Genomic DNA, 15872 nt, shown 5'->3' on the forward strand with positions numbered 1-15872 from the left:
TCACCAATTCCGATTGATTATGACGAATCCGCTCACTCCAAGCTTGTACTATACGAGCCTGACTTTCGAGATCATATATGTAACATCAATGATTGAACGTATTCGAATGTACTTAATGCAAAGGCTAACCAAGAATAGGCAATCAGTTGTCATGTGGGAGTCTAATCTTGCACCAAAAATAGCCGCACAACATGAAAAGAACAAGGTCGAAGTAGGTGGTCACTTGCCAACCAAATCAAATGAGTGGATGTATCAAGAACATAACATGTATGTGAGCATGTAGTCGGTGGATGTATCAAGTACAGAACATGTATGGGAGCATGTACGAGAATACTACATACAGTCATACTCTCAACAATTTTTTCCAATTAAGAATCAATACGAGTGACCCAGGGGTGTGAAGATGAGAATGATAAAACCTACAAGTAAAATACAACCGGCGAAACAAAAAAAGAATAGAAGAGAGGAATGGAAAAAATTAAGAAAGAGATCCAACAGAGGTGCTCTAGCTGTGGTGTAGTGGGGGGCATAAATTCAGAACTTGAATTACAAACAACAAAAATAAGGTAAATTTTTTTCTTCTCTTAATTTCTGGTTCATTTCTAAATACTTGGTTCATTTCTGGTTTATGGGCAAGAATGTTATCTATTGTTTAATTTAAAATAATAAATAGAAGCACAAAAAATAAAATAAAATAATCTCGTTTCCTACCTACCAACATGCTACAACTTGCTTTAACATTACCATAAATAAAATTTAATATAAAAGAAAACAGAAAACAAAATACACAAATTTATTCAGATTAATGACTGAAAAGTCTGGATACAAGGAAAAGCTTACAAGTACTTATAGGGTTAGCCAACCCTTACCTTTCGTTTTAGGCATATTATTAAAGACTAAAATTAAAAACCCAAAATAAAATTACAAAAAAAAGCCTAAAGGAAATAAAACACAAAAAAGTAGAATACGGTTTCGCCACCCAGCTTTTACAAACTTAGATAATGTCTTAAAAAGCTAAGGTTGAGAGTTATGACCGACCTCCCGTTGAAAAAATAAGGGAAGATCACGCAGTCAGAAAACTCAAACTTAAAAAAGAAAAAGGAAAGATGAAGAGAACCCTTATAAAGTTGGTATCCATGGCTTAATCAAAACGACTAGATCTGCATCGATTCACAGTAAATCTACGCCTTTAAACTAAAGATCTGAACTATTTCACGCCAAATCGAGACGTAAAACCTTCAACAAAACACTAGTTGCTTCAAGATTAATTGGAGATGCTACGCCCTTCTTTGAGAACACCGGAAGAGGGAGTGAACTCGGTGGCGGCGAGGCTATGCATACCGTCGACCCTGCGTAGAACAAAGAAGTTCGAGTCGGCTCTTTGGAACGGATTCGAGTGGGAAACGACTCAGGTTCTGAACCAAGCAAACCCGCCGACTCGGGATTGGTGAGTCTGCAGTGATCCTTACGAGGAGGACTTGTGTCCATGGATGACGTTGATGTCGTAGTCGTAGTCTTTTCTTCGAGTTCCTCGCCTCGTTTCAGGATCTTGATATGACCCATGACGAGGGTACCGGCGTCAGGCTTCTCGACCGTATACTTTGGGGCCGGCGGGGAGGTGGTGGGGTCGGAACGAGGAGGGCTTCGTTTTCGGCGATTGGGCTTTGGTCGGTTGTTGTGGGGGCGGTGATTAGGGTTTCTAGTAGAATACCCCATGGTTTTCCAGTGAAATTTTGGGACGAAACTAAAGAAATTTATAAAAGGAGGGAGAGAGAGAGAGAGAGAGATAACTAATAAAAGAAAATTAAATATGATATGAGAGGAGAAGGGGGAAGGTCATGTATTTTATAGGGAAAGTCTTCCATAATTCATTCATATCCCTCTCCGTATCGAAATTATTTATATTTTATTTTATTAATATAAACAAAACCCTATTTCATTTTCATTCGAAAGCGACGCCCGGCATTACAAACTCCGTGATTCGCCACTCACTTTCCAAACGCTCCGTGTCTACCACGTCCACTGTCTTTTCTTTCTCTATTTACAAAAATCTAATGAATATTAACTTCTTCTTCTTTTTTTTTTTTTTTACTTAAAAGAAATATTAAGGAGAAATGAGAATTAAACTTGTTAACGTAGTTTTAGTTTTTTTTTTAAAAAACTAAATGTAATTTTATATTCTTAATATTTATAGAGTGTCACTTAGAGCTGTAAATACGGGCTGGGCTTTCTAGCACGGCACGAGCACGACATGACACGAAAAAATATGAGTTTGGGCCAGGCACAACACGAATTGAAAATTGGCACGGCACGACATGGGCCTGAGCACGGCACAGCACGACACGAAAGTACGAACAAACTAGCCCGAAAGCATGACACGATAAAAAGCCTCATATTTTGACATTAATAATGATAATAAATTTTTATTTGTTAATTATCTATAAATTAAAATTATAATAAAAATCTATTATTTTTCTCAATTTTATATTTTTATAATTATATTAATTTATTTTAAGATTTGTGAGTTAAAATTTTTAGTATTTATTATTAGGTATTCAAATTCTATTAATTATTTTTGATATAATTTTGTGCAAACTATTGCTAAAAAGTATATAAAAATATCTAAAACTATAATTTAAACAAAGAAATGTATTTTGATTGATGGTGAGTCCATTGATTATTAAAGAGAAGGTGGAGGGTTCGATTTCCCATCCTCAAATTTTTTGGCAGGACGATGATGAGAAGGACTCGCATTGTGAAGTACTAGCTCTCATAATAAGAATTATGGAGGGATGAAAATTATAAATATAAATTTAATTAATTACAAATATAAAATGCGAAATTTCATGTTATATGGATAATATCTTAGTAAAAAAATTTAATATGCCAACATAAATTACTATCTAAATATATGATAATTTCAATTTTTTAGACAAAAATACCACTAGCATTCAAAACACTCATTTTCTATCTCAATCCAAACTTTATTTCTCTAACATCTCTTATTCTCTCACTCTCTCGCTCTCTCTAACATTCTAATCTTGTAGATCTCGAAAAAATACCAAAATTAAAAAAAATCATCTAAAACCGACATTTGAGTAAAAAAATATGAACATTCAAAGTTTTCGTCAAATTTCAGTGCAAATCATCGAAATTGCATTGAAAAAGCATCATTTTGGACAAAAATCAAGTTTCATGATTGCATCAAAACATTATCGATGCACAATCGATTTTGCATCGAAACACCGTCGATTTGGTATCGAAACAACATCGATTTTGCATCGAAAATTCATTGTTTTGGCAAAAAAAAAAACAAGTTTTCATGATTGCATCACAAGAGCATCGAAAACGCCATTAATTTTGCATCGAAACATCATCGATTTTGCATCGAAACACCATAAAAAAAAAAAATTTTAAAAACATCTAAATTGCATCAAAACGATGCAATTTCGATGCTCTTGCGATGCAATCATAAAACTTGATTATTGGCAAAAATAATGTTTTTTCGATGCAAAATCGATGATGTTTTGATGCAAAATCGATGGTGTTTCAATGTTCTTGCGATGCAAACATGAAAACTTATTTTTTCGTCAAAACGATGTTTTTTCGATGCAAAATCGATGGTGTTTCGATGCAAAATCGGTGGTGCATTGATGATGTTTCGATGCAAAACTGGTGGTGTTGCGATGCAATCATGAAAATTTGATTTTTGGGCAAAGCGATGCTTTTTTTATGCAAAATCGATAGTGTTTCGATGCTCTTGCGATGCAAACATAAAAACTTGTTATTTTGGCCAAAACGATATTTTTTCGATGCAAAATCGATGGTGCATCGATGATGTTTTCGATGCAAAATCGATAGTGTTTCGATGCTGTTGCGATGCAATCATGAAAACTTGATTTTTGGCCAAAACGATTCTTTTTCGATGCAAAATCGATGCTCTATATTAAAATTTGATGAAAACTTTGGAGGTTCATATTTTTTCACTCAAATGTCTGTTTCAGATGATTTTTTTTTTAATTTTTGTATTTTTTCGAGATCTATAATATTAGAATGAGAGAGAGAGAGTGAGAGAATGAGAGATGTTAGAGAGAGAGTTCAGATTGAGAGAGAAAATCGGTGTTTGAACGTTAGGGGTATTTTTTGTCTAAAAAATTAAAATTGTCATATATTTGGCATAGTAACTTATGTTGGTATATTTAAAAAATTCACTAAGTTATCATGCATATAACATGAAATTTCCCTATAAATTTTAAAACATTGTTAGCAGGGCGTACCTAGATAAAAACGAGAGTGGTCGGTCACCCCAGGTTGAAAAATATATATAAAATATTTTTAAAAATAATTTATATTTTAATTAATTAATGTATATATTTAATTGAAGCTAATATTTAACAATTATGATTTTGACATTATGTTGAAGCTGATTTATATAAATTTGAATAACATGGGTTCAAATCAGAGTAAAAATATTTTCTTTCTTTATATATATGCGGTTTATTTAAAAAAAACACACACATACAGGACTCTTACGTTGTTAATTTATTATATTTAAATAATATTTAATATTACATAAATACAAGTTTCCATACCCCAAAAAAAGAAATACAAAGTCATCTCCCCATCTGAAATTAAACTTCTTTTAAACTATTATTGTTTTAGAAGTAGAGATTTTAGTTTTTTTTCTAAATATATGTAATTGCATAGGAATGTTAAAAGATCCACAATAAAATGAGTTAAAATTTGATTTTTTTTTAAATTTTATTGTATTGTGTATATATTTTTAATATTTAGCATTGACTTAAATAGTTTGATATTCAATATTTAGATATGTCGTAATTAACAAAGTTTTTCTCAAATTTTTAATATTTTTTTTGCTTATTATGGGCTCGTTTGGTAACCCATTTTTAAATAATTTTCCAATTAAATAATTAAAAATATGAAGAAAAAAAAGTAAAAAAATGTTATACTTTTTATTTTTTTAAATTTTAATTAAAATTTATGAAAATTTCGAAACAATATTTTTTCACTTATAAAATTTGTTTAAATAGTTTTTATTTCGTTTTCATTTCAATTTTGGGAACTTTTTCTTCGAATTCTTCGTCCATGGAGACCAACAACAAGGACATTGACGAGTCGAGCCCTTCTCTAGCCAAGCAAGTCGACGGAGCTGACGAGGAAAATCCCAGAAAACTCTCGAAGGATTCTTTGCTGAAGAAATCTCTAGCATCAAGATATGTCGATTGTAGCGCCAAATATAGCTGGACTATCGGTGGATTGCCTTTAGGGCACGGGAGCATGGTTGGTGAGCCAATTCGCCGTAATCAGTGGGATTCTAGCCTCTTCGCTTGTCTCTTGCACAACAATGAATTCTGTAGCAGCGATCTTGAAGTTGGTAAGTTGTTTACATTGTTAGAAATAGTAATTTGACTCTAAATACAAGCATTTACTTGAACCCCATTTGATGAAAAACTCACCTGGTTCATTCTAAATGCATTTAAATGTGTGATTTAACAGATTTGAAATGATTAAGCAGATTGACCTCTAGGCAGTGCACTTCATATTGTTTAGAAAACTGATTTGAGGTGGAATCATTTCATTTTCAAGAAAATAAGCTTAAAGTGGACTTAATGCTCACAAGGTTAGTAATTTCATTGCAGAGTGTTCATATTATGATTAATGGAGGTATTTGTTTTTCTACATTTTTTTTCTCTTTTTTCTTTTGGAATGGATCTTAGATTCATTGTTTCTAAGGCCTAGCATATTATGTTTATTTATATTAAGGATAATTGTGTTTTTCTTTTGATGTTTCTAAGTAATCTTTTTAATAAAATAAGCTAATAAAGATCTCAAACTTTTATTGTCAACATTACTGTGTTATTTTGTCGCACTGATATGAGTTTGTCTGACAATATATAGTATGTGAAAGAAATATTATATTGTTTTCTTCCATTGTTGTCAGTACAGAAAGATATAGATAAAAAATTCTATCATATAAAAGTAATTCTAAGTAACTTCTCATGACTTTCTATGACAGTGAAAGAGCTTTCCAAAAACATTTGCTTCTCTTCTGTTCATAAACAAAGATATGAACAAAATGACATCTTAATAACCACATGAAATTTACAATTCTTGGGGTATTGTCTCTCAGTCTATATTTGTTGTAGATAGTTCCTCTAGTATTTACTTAGAAATAGGAAAACACATATGTGGCTATATCCAAGTGTGAAAGTTAGGTTACCGAACAAGTTTTAGTTTGTTGTTTTTGGTTGTGAGTGCCTCTTTTCTTGTTATTATACTGGAAAATTGTATTGCTTACTGTGTAGTCTTTTGTAAATTATTAGTTGATTCCAACTTTTATAGTTTGTTACTATAAATACATCTAAGTAGATAGTACTGAATATGATTGTCAATTGGAGTATTTAGAATTGGGTGAAGTTTTTGGATCAAAGCATCTGGGGCTTCAGTTAACTTGCTAGTTTAAATCAAGATTTATTATAATGTTATTTAGCCTTATAGAATCGAAGTTTGATGATAGATTTGTAATTTATTTTCAAATGAGCATGCTAATGGTTTTGCATGTTGTGTATTGAATATTAATTTGTTTTCTTATAATTCGTATGATCTAAATTTAAAGTTTATTTTCCAGTTGCGTTGAAGATGTCTTCTTCAAGGCCCTGCCACTCGTTGATGCACAGTGCTAGAATGGTTGCTTAAATAATTGTTGATGCAAAGCTCCACGCTAAGTTTGAGGAGTTGGACACTTGAAAGTTAGATTACCGGACACTTATGCAATTTGCTCATATCATATTTGGTCTATGAACCTTCACTATTATAAGCAGTTCAAATTGTTTATGCACAGAGGTTACTGCGTGAGAAATTCTATGAAGGTTGCATCACATCTGGTCTGCAACATATAAATTATGCCTTATTGCCATTAGTTTTTTTTTTCTGCACTGTATGTGCTAAATGAGCTTATTCTTGTTCATGATTAAGAGAAATTGAGTATTCATTTCAAACTTTGTATTCAATGATGTGGTCTTAGATGAAATTCGTATTTCTTATTGTGATGAGTTTATGTAAGTTGGACAAGATACTTCATTGGGGTTAGAGGAGCTAAATCAATTATAACATTTAAAGTTGAATGAATCTGAGATAAAACTTGGTTCTTTTTGGCAATACCACGTGCCTGATTCACCACATTTAAGAGATTGAGTAAAGACATTAGTTGATTGTTATGATTCGTTTAATGTTTTTTTTGTAAGTTTGAACAATTATCAGTTCATACGTTTCTATTTTATTATGCAGACTTTGTTGATTTGTGTTATGTCACAGATAGATATTGATATTTGAGATTTGAGATTACTTGAATATTGTTAATTTGATCTTTTTTTTTTATTATAATTTTCTTATATTTATATTTAAAGTAATAAATAGTGATTACAAAAAATATTTTTATTTTTAATTTAGAAAATAAAAAATAAAACTATGTTTATCAAATATGTTTTTTATTTTTAAATTTTTTAAACAAAAAATAAAAGTAAAAGTTATCAAACGCATTTTTATTTTTATTTTCTAAAAACAAAAATAATTACCAAACACATTTTTATTTTGTAAAAATAAAAAAAAATAAAACAAAAATATATTTTTAATTTTGTGTTTAAAAAATAAAATTTTACCAAACACAACCTATATTATTTGAAAAAAAAAATCTGCCCCACTAAAGTTGAATCACTGCTTATTAATTTTGTTACTTTTCTTCTTAGATTTATAATTAATTAAAATAATAATTATTTTCAATATTACATTTCAGTTTAAATTATTTTCAATTATAAACAGAAACAATATTGTGAATATTTTTTAGGGTTTATACTTTTTTAGACCTTGTGTTTTGTCTCATTACCTATTTGGACCCTGTGTTTTGACAAATTATTATTTGAACCATGTGTTTTGTAAAATGGTTCAAATAGGCCCCTAAACCTGATTTTGATGAACAAAAAATTGAGTATAACAGCACATTTTTTAGGCAGAATGACTGTATTTTTGTTCTTAGTTGTTAGTTTGATGAATTATTTGTGATTTTAGTTCAAAAAAATTTGATCAAAATCGGGTTTAGGGGTTTATTTGAACTATTTTAGAAAACACAAGGTCTAAAAATTAATTTGTCAAAACACAGGGTCCAAACAGGTAATGAGACAAAACACAGGGTCTAAAAATGTATAAATCCTATTTTTTAAAAGGTCAATTAATGATAAGACACAAAAATTAATTTAGATCAATAAAAAAATCAAAACATTATTATTTCAATAAACTGAAAGTGGAAGAAGAAAATGAGAAACAAAATTATTAATTTCTTTTAAGTTTAGGTTTTTAATTAATTAATTTTTTTATTATTAAATTTTAATTTAATTTTCATAAAAATTAATATTAAAAATTCATTTTGTTATTGTTAACACTCAAAAATGTTAACTAACAAATGCAATGTAAGAACCCTTTAATAAATGTCTAGATTGAGAGATGGAAAAAAATGAAGAATAAATTCAAAGTGTAAAGCTTGATGAACGAGAGAACAAAAAAGAATGTTTCCTAGGTTGATGATGAGTAAATAATTAAGGGTTACCCACTTTTGCATGTTCCTTTTGTCTTTTTTTTTTTACAAGATTTACATATATATACCATAATTATAATAATATCTGATAGCCAAGCCCAGGTCACCTTGGACTCCAAAGCAATTCAAGCCCAGGCCCAAGCTTGGTCATGTGATGCAGCCCATTCTCCTAAGGCCACTGAAGTGCAACGAAATGTTACAGCAGGAATAGAAGAGGATGCAAACAAAGAAGATCAGCTGAGAGAAGCCACGCGTGGGAAGAGAACACGCGCACCCCCGAGATGGATGAAGGATTTCGTGATGGCCGAGTCGCGTTGAGCAGCATAACCAATTTCTGTTACATTTTTGTTATGGCAGTTTGCCTTGTTTTCTTAGCATATAAATATCATTGTAAGAGATTGTGGTGTTTTTATCTTGAATGAGAAATCTGAATACCCAGGAGACTTGTACTGTCTCAAAGAGTACTTATTGCTATTACTGGTGCTTTCACAGTGCTCGCCATGAAGAACGACGAGTTGGCTAAACTCTTGAAGTCTATGGAAGCCAATTTCAAGCTTCATTCCGACGCTCAGCTGGAGAAGTTCACCTCGCTCCTGGACCAACATCGGGCGGCTACGGATGATCGTTTTGGTCAGTTTTTCTCTGCCTCCCAGCAGGGCCCCTCGGCCTCGTCTGTTTCGGGTCCGACCCCGGGTGTCGACGTGGAGCAGAGCCCGCATGCTATGCGACGGGTTGGGGGCGATGCTTCCGCCAGGGATCTGGACTCACTTTTGAAGACCCTTCGTGTCAAAGTACCCAGGTTTGATGGCTCTCAAGTTGAGAATTGGATTTATAAAATTAATAAATTCTTTGATTTGCACAAGGTGGCACCGGAGATGCGCCTGACTGTTGTGGCCTTTCATTTGGACGGTGGACCAGCCACCTGGTATCAATGGATGGAAAAAGGGGGCTTACTCAAGACCTGGGAGGTCTTCCTTTTGGAACTTCGGAAACGTTATGGGACTTCCGTGTATGATGATCCTTTGGGTCGCATTGCCAAACTCACACAGACCGGGAATATCGAACAGTATCGCACAGCATTTGAGGAACTCATGACTCAAATCACTGGGGTCCCTGATGCAATGTTTCTCAATTTTTTTGTTTGGGGTTTGAAGCTGCCTATTCACCATGAATTACTCCTACTGATTTAGTTGATGCTATGGCCAAAGCACAGTTGTTCGAAGATCGCAACGAGGATTTATCAGGACGTCTCCGTCACGATCAGTTTGCTGCAGGGACTTTGGGGCGCAAGGTCAGTGGTTCTGATATGCTTGGGGGTACTAAATCAGTTTATTCGGGAGCACAAAGCAATTTTGGCTCGAGCTCTACTACCAAATCCACTGGGTCCTATCCGAATTTGCCTGTCAAATGACTTTCACCTGTCGAGCTCAAGGAGCGGCGCGATAAGGGGTTATGCTTCACCTGTGATGAGAAATTTCACTTTGGACATAAGTGCAAGAACCGTGTGCTTTTACTGTGTGGCCACGACGGAGACGAGGATGGTTCTGACAGTGTGGACAATGAGGCTGAGGAATTGGAAGAGGAGGTTAGTCTCCATGCTCTGTCTAACTCAGCGAATCCCCACATTTTTCGCTTATTAGCTCAACATGGTTCCAAGTCCTTGGAAGTGTTAATCGACATCGGCAGTAACAACAACTTCATCCAAGAGTCTTTGGCCGAGACGTTGACGTGGCCCTTCGAATCTACTAAGCCGTTCAAAGTGTATATGGGCAATGGGCAGTTCTTAACTTGTTCCAAACTTTGTAAGGATGTGGAACTTAGTTTACAAGGGCACACGTTTCGGGTAGATCTGTATGTCTTGCCGATTTGGGGTCTCGATATTGTACTCGGCATGCAATGGTTGCAAACTCTTGGTCCGTGCATTCATGACCATCGGGCTTTGACTATGGAATTCACTTGGGGGGGTCAAACCGTTAAGCTTGATGGCAATCCCGCGTGGCAGGCCAAACAGATTTCCTTCACTCAACTCACTTCCATGATGCATGACGGCCAAGTTAGTTGGCTGTGGCGTATGCTCCCTGTTCCAGTTCCCACTGCTGACCATGACCTTGATTCGGCACCTCTAGAGGCCAATCTGAGCATCTCTAAGCTTCTTCCAACCTTGGCTCCCGCTGCACAAACACTAATTCAACAGTATAAGTCAGTCTTTGCGAACCCTCAGCAGCTTCCTCCGCTGCGGCCTATTGACCATCGCATTTTTTTACAGACCGGTTCTAGCCCGATTAATGTGCGGCCATACCGCTATCCTTATTTCCAAAAGGATATCATTGAGAAGCTGGTCCGTGAAATGACATAGGCGGGCTTCATTCGTCATAGCACGAGCCCCTACTCCTCTCCGATTTTACTAGTTAAAAAGAAGGATGGCACTTGGAGATTTTGTGTGGACTACCGGGCACTCAATGGGATCACTATCAAGGATCGCTTTCCCATTCCGACAATTGACGAGCTCCTTGATGAACTCGGTGCTGCCACTGTTTTTTCTAAGTTGGACTTGCGTGCCGGTTATCACCAAATTCGAATGGATGGGCGCGATGTGCACAAGACAGCTTTTCGTACACACGAGGGCCACTATGAATTTCTTGTGATGCCTTTTGGGCTCACCAATGCTCCCGCCACCTTCCAGGCAGCGATGAATCAGGTCTTTATTCCATACTTCCGGCGGTTTGTCATAGTATTTTTTGATGACATTCTTGTGTATAGCAGATCCATGTTTGACCACCTCCAGCACTTGCGTTTGGTGTTCCAATTGCTGACCCAACACCAGTTTTTTGCTAAAGCTAGCAAGTGTTTGCTGTTTCAGACGTCTATAGAGTATTTGGGGCATATTGTGTCACGACAAGGTGTGGCAGCCGACCCCTCCAAAATCTCAGTCATGGTGGACTGGCCTCTCCCTCAGAATTTCAAACAGCTCCGTGGGTTTCTCGGCCTAATGGGTTATTATCACCAGTTCGTGGCTCATTATGCATCCATTGCTGCACCTCTTACGGAATTACTAAAGAAAGACGGGTACGTTTGGACAGCCGCTGCAACGTCGGCCTTCACACAATTGAAAACTGCTATGATTTCTACACCTATCTTACAACTGCCTAATTTTTCTAAAACTTTTATCATAGAAACTGATGCTTCTAATGTGGGATTTGGAGGAGTTTTGCTACAGGAAGGTCATCCTATCGCTTATTTCAGCAAGAAGTTCAGGCCACGAATGCTTGGGGCATCCGCTTATGACAGAGAGTTACGGGCAGTGGTCGAAGCCGTGACTAGACGGCGACAGTATTTACTGGGACAACCCTTCATTATTAGAACTGATCACAAAAGTCTTAAGGAGATACTTACGCAGGTTATTCAAACCCCATAACAACAACATTGTTTACGGAAATTGTTGGGCTTTCAGTTCTCTATAGAGTACAAAGCCGGCAAAGACAACTCAGTGGCCAATGCTTTGTCCCGAAAAGATGAGTTACCAGCCACACATCTTCATTTGACCACATCTGGGTTTACATTTGCATTCTTATCGGACTTGCGTCGCGAGAATGAAACTTGTGCTGATTTGGTCTCCTTGCATCAGAAACTCGGCAATGGACAACCTTCACATTCACTCTACACTTGTCGCGACGGGCTGTTGCTCCACCGAAACAGGTTTGTCATTAGTGATTCCTCCTCTCTCAAGCTGCCTTTATTACACGAGTTCCATGCTTCGCCCATCGGGGGACACGCTGGGGTAGAGCGTACCTTTTTACACCTTAGTGCCAATTTCTTTTGGACTGGAATGAGAAAGGATGTAAAGGAGTTTGTTGCTGCTTGTTTCACTTGTCAAACGATTAAGTATTCTACTACTGTCCCCTACGGCTTACTTCAACCGTTAGAGTTACCGGAACGAGTTTGGGAGGATTTGGCCATGGATTTTATCGTGGGTCTCCCTCATTCGCAAGGCTTCACATTGATTTTGGTGGTAGTGGATCGCTTCACTAATACGCTCATTTTGGAGCATTGCCTACTCATTATACAGCCGCTAAGGTCGCGGAACTTTTTTCCACAATGGTCATTCGCCTCCATGGTCTTCCTCGCTCTATTGTTTCTGACTGTGACCCTATTTTCACTAGCAACTTTTGGCGAGAGCTTTTCGAGCTTATGGGCACTCGTCTTAAACTGAGCACATCTTAGCACCCCCAAACGGATGGTCAATCGGAGGTGACCAATCGGTACTTGGAGCAGTATCTCCGGGCTTTCACAGCTGAATACCCCAAGAAATGGAACCAGTTTTTGAAGTGGGCCGAGTATCATTACAACACGAGTCACCATTCGTCAATCGGTATGACTCCGTTTCAGGCCGTATATGGCAGACCTCCTCCTTCTATCCCCATGTACACACGCGGTAGCACCTCTGTTCAGGCCGTTGAGGATGAATTACTCTCTCGGGATGCCTTATTGTCTCACCTGAAATTGAATTTGCAGCGAGCTCAACACCGAATGTGTCAGAAAGCCAACAAAAAGAGACGTCACATTGAGTTTGCTATCGGTGATCTTGTGCTCGTGAAGTTACAACCGTATAGGCAGACCACCGTGGCTCATCGTCTGAATGCTAAGTTATGTCGAAGGTACTTCGGACCGTTCTCAGTTGTGGCACGCGTTGGCCCTGTTGCTTATACTCTTGACCTGCCTCAACACAGCCGCCTCCATCCTACTTTTCATGTCTCGTTACTCAAGCCGTTTATTGGACAACAACCAGTGAAGCATTACCCACTGCCTGAACTACAACGAGGACACCAACCCTTATTGTTACCCATTGCCATCCTCTCCAGTCGCACGCTACAGCAAGGCAAGACGGCCATCCCACAGGTTCTAGTTCAGTGGTCTCACAGTCCTTTAGAGGATGCCACTTGGGAGGACTTTGCTCCATTTTGTAAACTGTACGGATTGGAAGACCTTGAGGACAAGGTCAGTTTTGAGGGGGAGAGTAGTGATAGCCAAGCCCAGGTCACCTTGGACTCCAAAGCAATTCAAGCCCAGGCCCAAGCTTGGTCATGTGATGCAGCCCATTCTCCTAAGGCCACTGAAGTGCAACGAAATGTTACAGCAGGAATAGAAGAGGATGCAAACAAAGAAGATCAGCTGAGAGAAGCCACGCGTGGGAAGAGAACACGCGCACCCCCGAGATGGATGAAGGATTTCGTGATGGCCGAGTCGCGTTGAGCAGCATAACCAATTTCTGTTACATTTTTGTTATGGCAGTTTGCCTTGTTTTCTTAGCATATAAATATCATTGTAAGAGATTGTGGTGTTTTTATCTTGAATGAGAAATCTGAATACCCAGGAGATTTGTACTGTCTCAAAGAGTACTTATTGCTATTAATATCATTAACGTCTAATAGGAAAAGTAAACTTAGACTGGTTTCCATAACTCATTGGAAGAGAACACTTCTATCTTTTGCTTTTGCATGCTCACTATAACATTTATCCAGTTATGTGTTTTCACTATTTATAAACAACGACACTGCAGGTGATGTGGTGGCAAGGTACATCGTACTATACTTCAGGGATAACCGAGATTTGTCATGTGTCGTGCTATTATTTATTGATAATTTTCGGAATCACGTATCTTATTCAGTTAATATTGGCCTCCTTGGGTCTCGAGTATTCATCCAAGGAGGGGCTTCTTGGAAGAGAACACTTCTATTTTCTGCATGCTCGCTGTAACATTTACCAAGTTATGTGCTAACCTAATCATAAACAACGACAATGATTGAGTGTAATGTTTGTAGGTGTCGGTACGTACTATCAGGTCATGTGGCATGGTGGCTAGGTACATCTAACTATACCTCACGGGATAACCGAGATTTGCCACGTGTCATGCTATTATTCATTGGTAATTTTCGGATTCACATATCCTACTCAATAAATGGATGTTGAGTATTCATCTAAGGAGGGGCTTCTCGCTAGTGGTAGGTTCTCTTAAAGATCTCTTTTGTGAGATCCTTCTCGCAAGGTTCAATTCCTGCAGTTGGTTCTCGCTCCAAATTCCGCAGGATACAATTCTTCTCATTTCGACGGAGAGGAGAACTTACGTGATCTTTTTGTGATTCGTGTAATTAGTGAATTTGCTTAGTATGTCATGTAAGAAAAATATAACGTATATAATACTTGAATAAACGCAATATGATAAATACAATATTTATATCTACTAAATTAAAGATACATAAATATTATAATTATAAATAATACAATATAAATAACTATAATATAAATAACTGTTATCCCCAAAAATGGAGATTGATGATGTGGCAATAGAGGTGACAAATGGCAGTACATGGTCCGTAAAAGACACATTAAATAGTCAATAAATATATTGACTCCTCATAGTTGTGATAAAGTGACCCGGTAGACTGGTGAAGAGTTGGGACTGCTTGAAAGATGTCATAACCAAGCCAAGTGCATCCTAGGAGATCCCAAGGGTGTGGTCCGAGGAGACCCCAAGGGGGTGGTCCTAGGAGAGCTAAGGAGAGTGCATCCTAGGAGAACTAAGGAGAGTGGTCCTAGGAGACCCCAAGAGAGTGGTCCGAGGAGACCCCAAGGGTGTGGTCCGAGGAGACCCCAAGAATGTGGTCTTTATGCATATGTCCAGCAAGTGCATGGTTGTCCAAGTAAAGAAATGGCATGCTAGAGGAGAGTGTCATGTTAGAGGAGAGAAGTGCATATCCTACCACCATGCACATGTCCTACCAGCAAGTGTATGTCTGACCAGCATGTGTATGATCGACCAGCACTTGCATGAGTGGTCAGTAGGAGGTGGATCAACTAGCTAGAGGAGGACTAAGTCAAGATTCCCAGAAACGGCTTCAACAAGATACGCGGGAATCTCTCATTCTTCCCACAAATGGGGGGTTTTGTTACATTTTGAATGTTTTTTGTAATTTAAATGTAATAAGTATAGTAAAATATCCCGATTCTAGGGGATACCGTATGTATGACCCTAAGCCTATAAATAGAGGGCTTATGGGATTAGATGGGGGCTTCTGCTTCTTCTTTCTAGAGAGAGAAAATTTGGGTCTGAGTATTCTAGAGAGAGAAAGTGCTGGTATTTGAAAGGATTTTTGTATTTTTGCAATCTGTACTGAAGAAACTCAGTTGGCTCAGTCCATCTGATCTTGAGTACAGATCTATAATCACAACTCTAAGTGGATTAGGCTATTACCGACTGAACGGGGCT

General features: G+C 37.0%; 2 protein-coding genes across 4 annotated transcripts; one reads left to right on the forward strand and one right to left on the reverse strand.

Moving 5' to 3' along the window:
- Nucleotides 1-774: 774 nt before the first annotated feature.
- On the reverse strand, nt 775-1814 carry LOC133803390 (uncharacterized). Its single transcript, XM_062241419.1, has one exon. It carries the CDS (start codon nt 1714-1716, stop codon nt 1213-1215), a length of 504 nt encoding a protein of 167 aa, XP_062097403.1. The 5' UTR covers nt 1717-1814; the 3' UTR covers nt 775-1212.
- Nucleotides 1815-5076: 3262 nt separating this feature from the next.
- LOC133804742 (uncharacterized) lies at nt 5077-7067 on the forward strand. Of its 3 annotated transcripts, none has more exons than XR_009878601.1 (3): nt 5077-5395; nt 5518-5641; nt 6650-7067. XR_009878601.1 is itself a non-coding variant. In XM_062242883.1 (2 exons), the coding sequence occupies exons 1-2, from the start codon at nt 5107-5109 to the stop codon at nt 6715-6717; spliced, it is 357 nt and encodes a 118-aa protein (XP_062098867.1). In that variant the 5' UTR covers nt 5077-5106; the 3' UTR covers nt 6718-7067. The 3 variants fall into 3 exon arrangements, 1 of the variants encoding a protein (XP_062098867.1); XR_009878602.1 differs by having other exon boundaries at nt 5537-5641; XM_062242883.1 differs by lacking the exon at nt 5518-5641.
- The last annotated feature ends 8805 nt before the right edge of the window (nt 7068-15872 follow it).

This window comes from Humulus lupulus, chromosome X (genome assembly GCF_963169125.1).
Source record: "Humulus lupulus chromosome X, drHumLupu1.1, whole genome shotgun sequence".
Taxonomy (NCBI): Eukaryota; Viridiplantae; Streptophyta; class Magnoliopsida; order Rosales; family Cannabaceae; genus Humulus; species Humulus lupulus.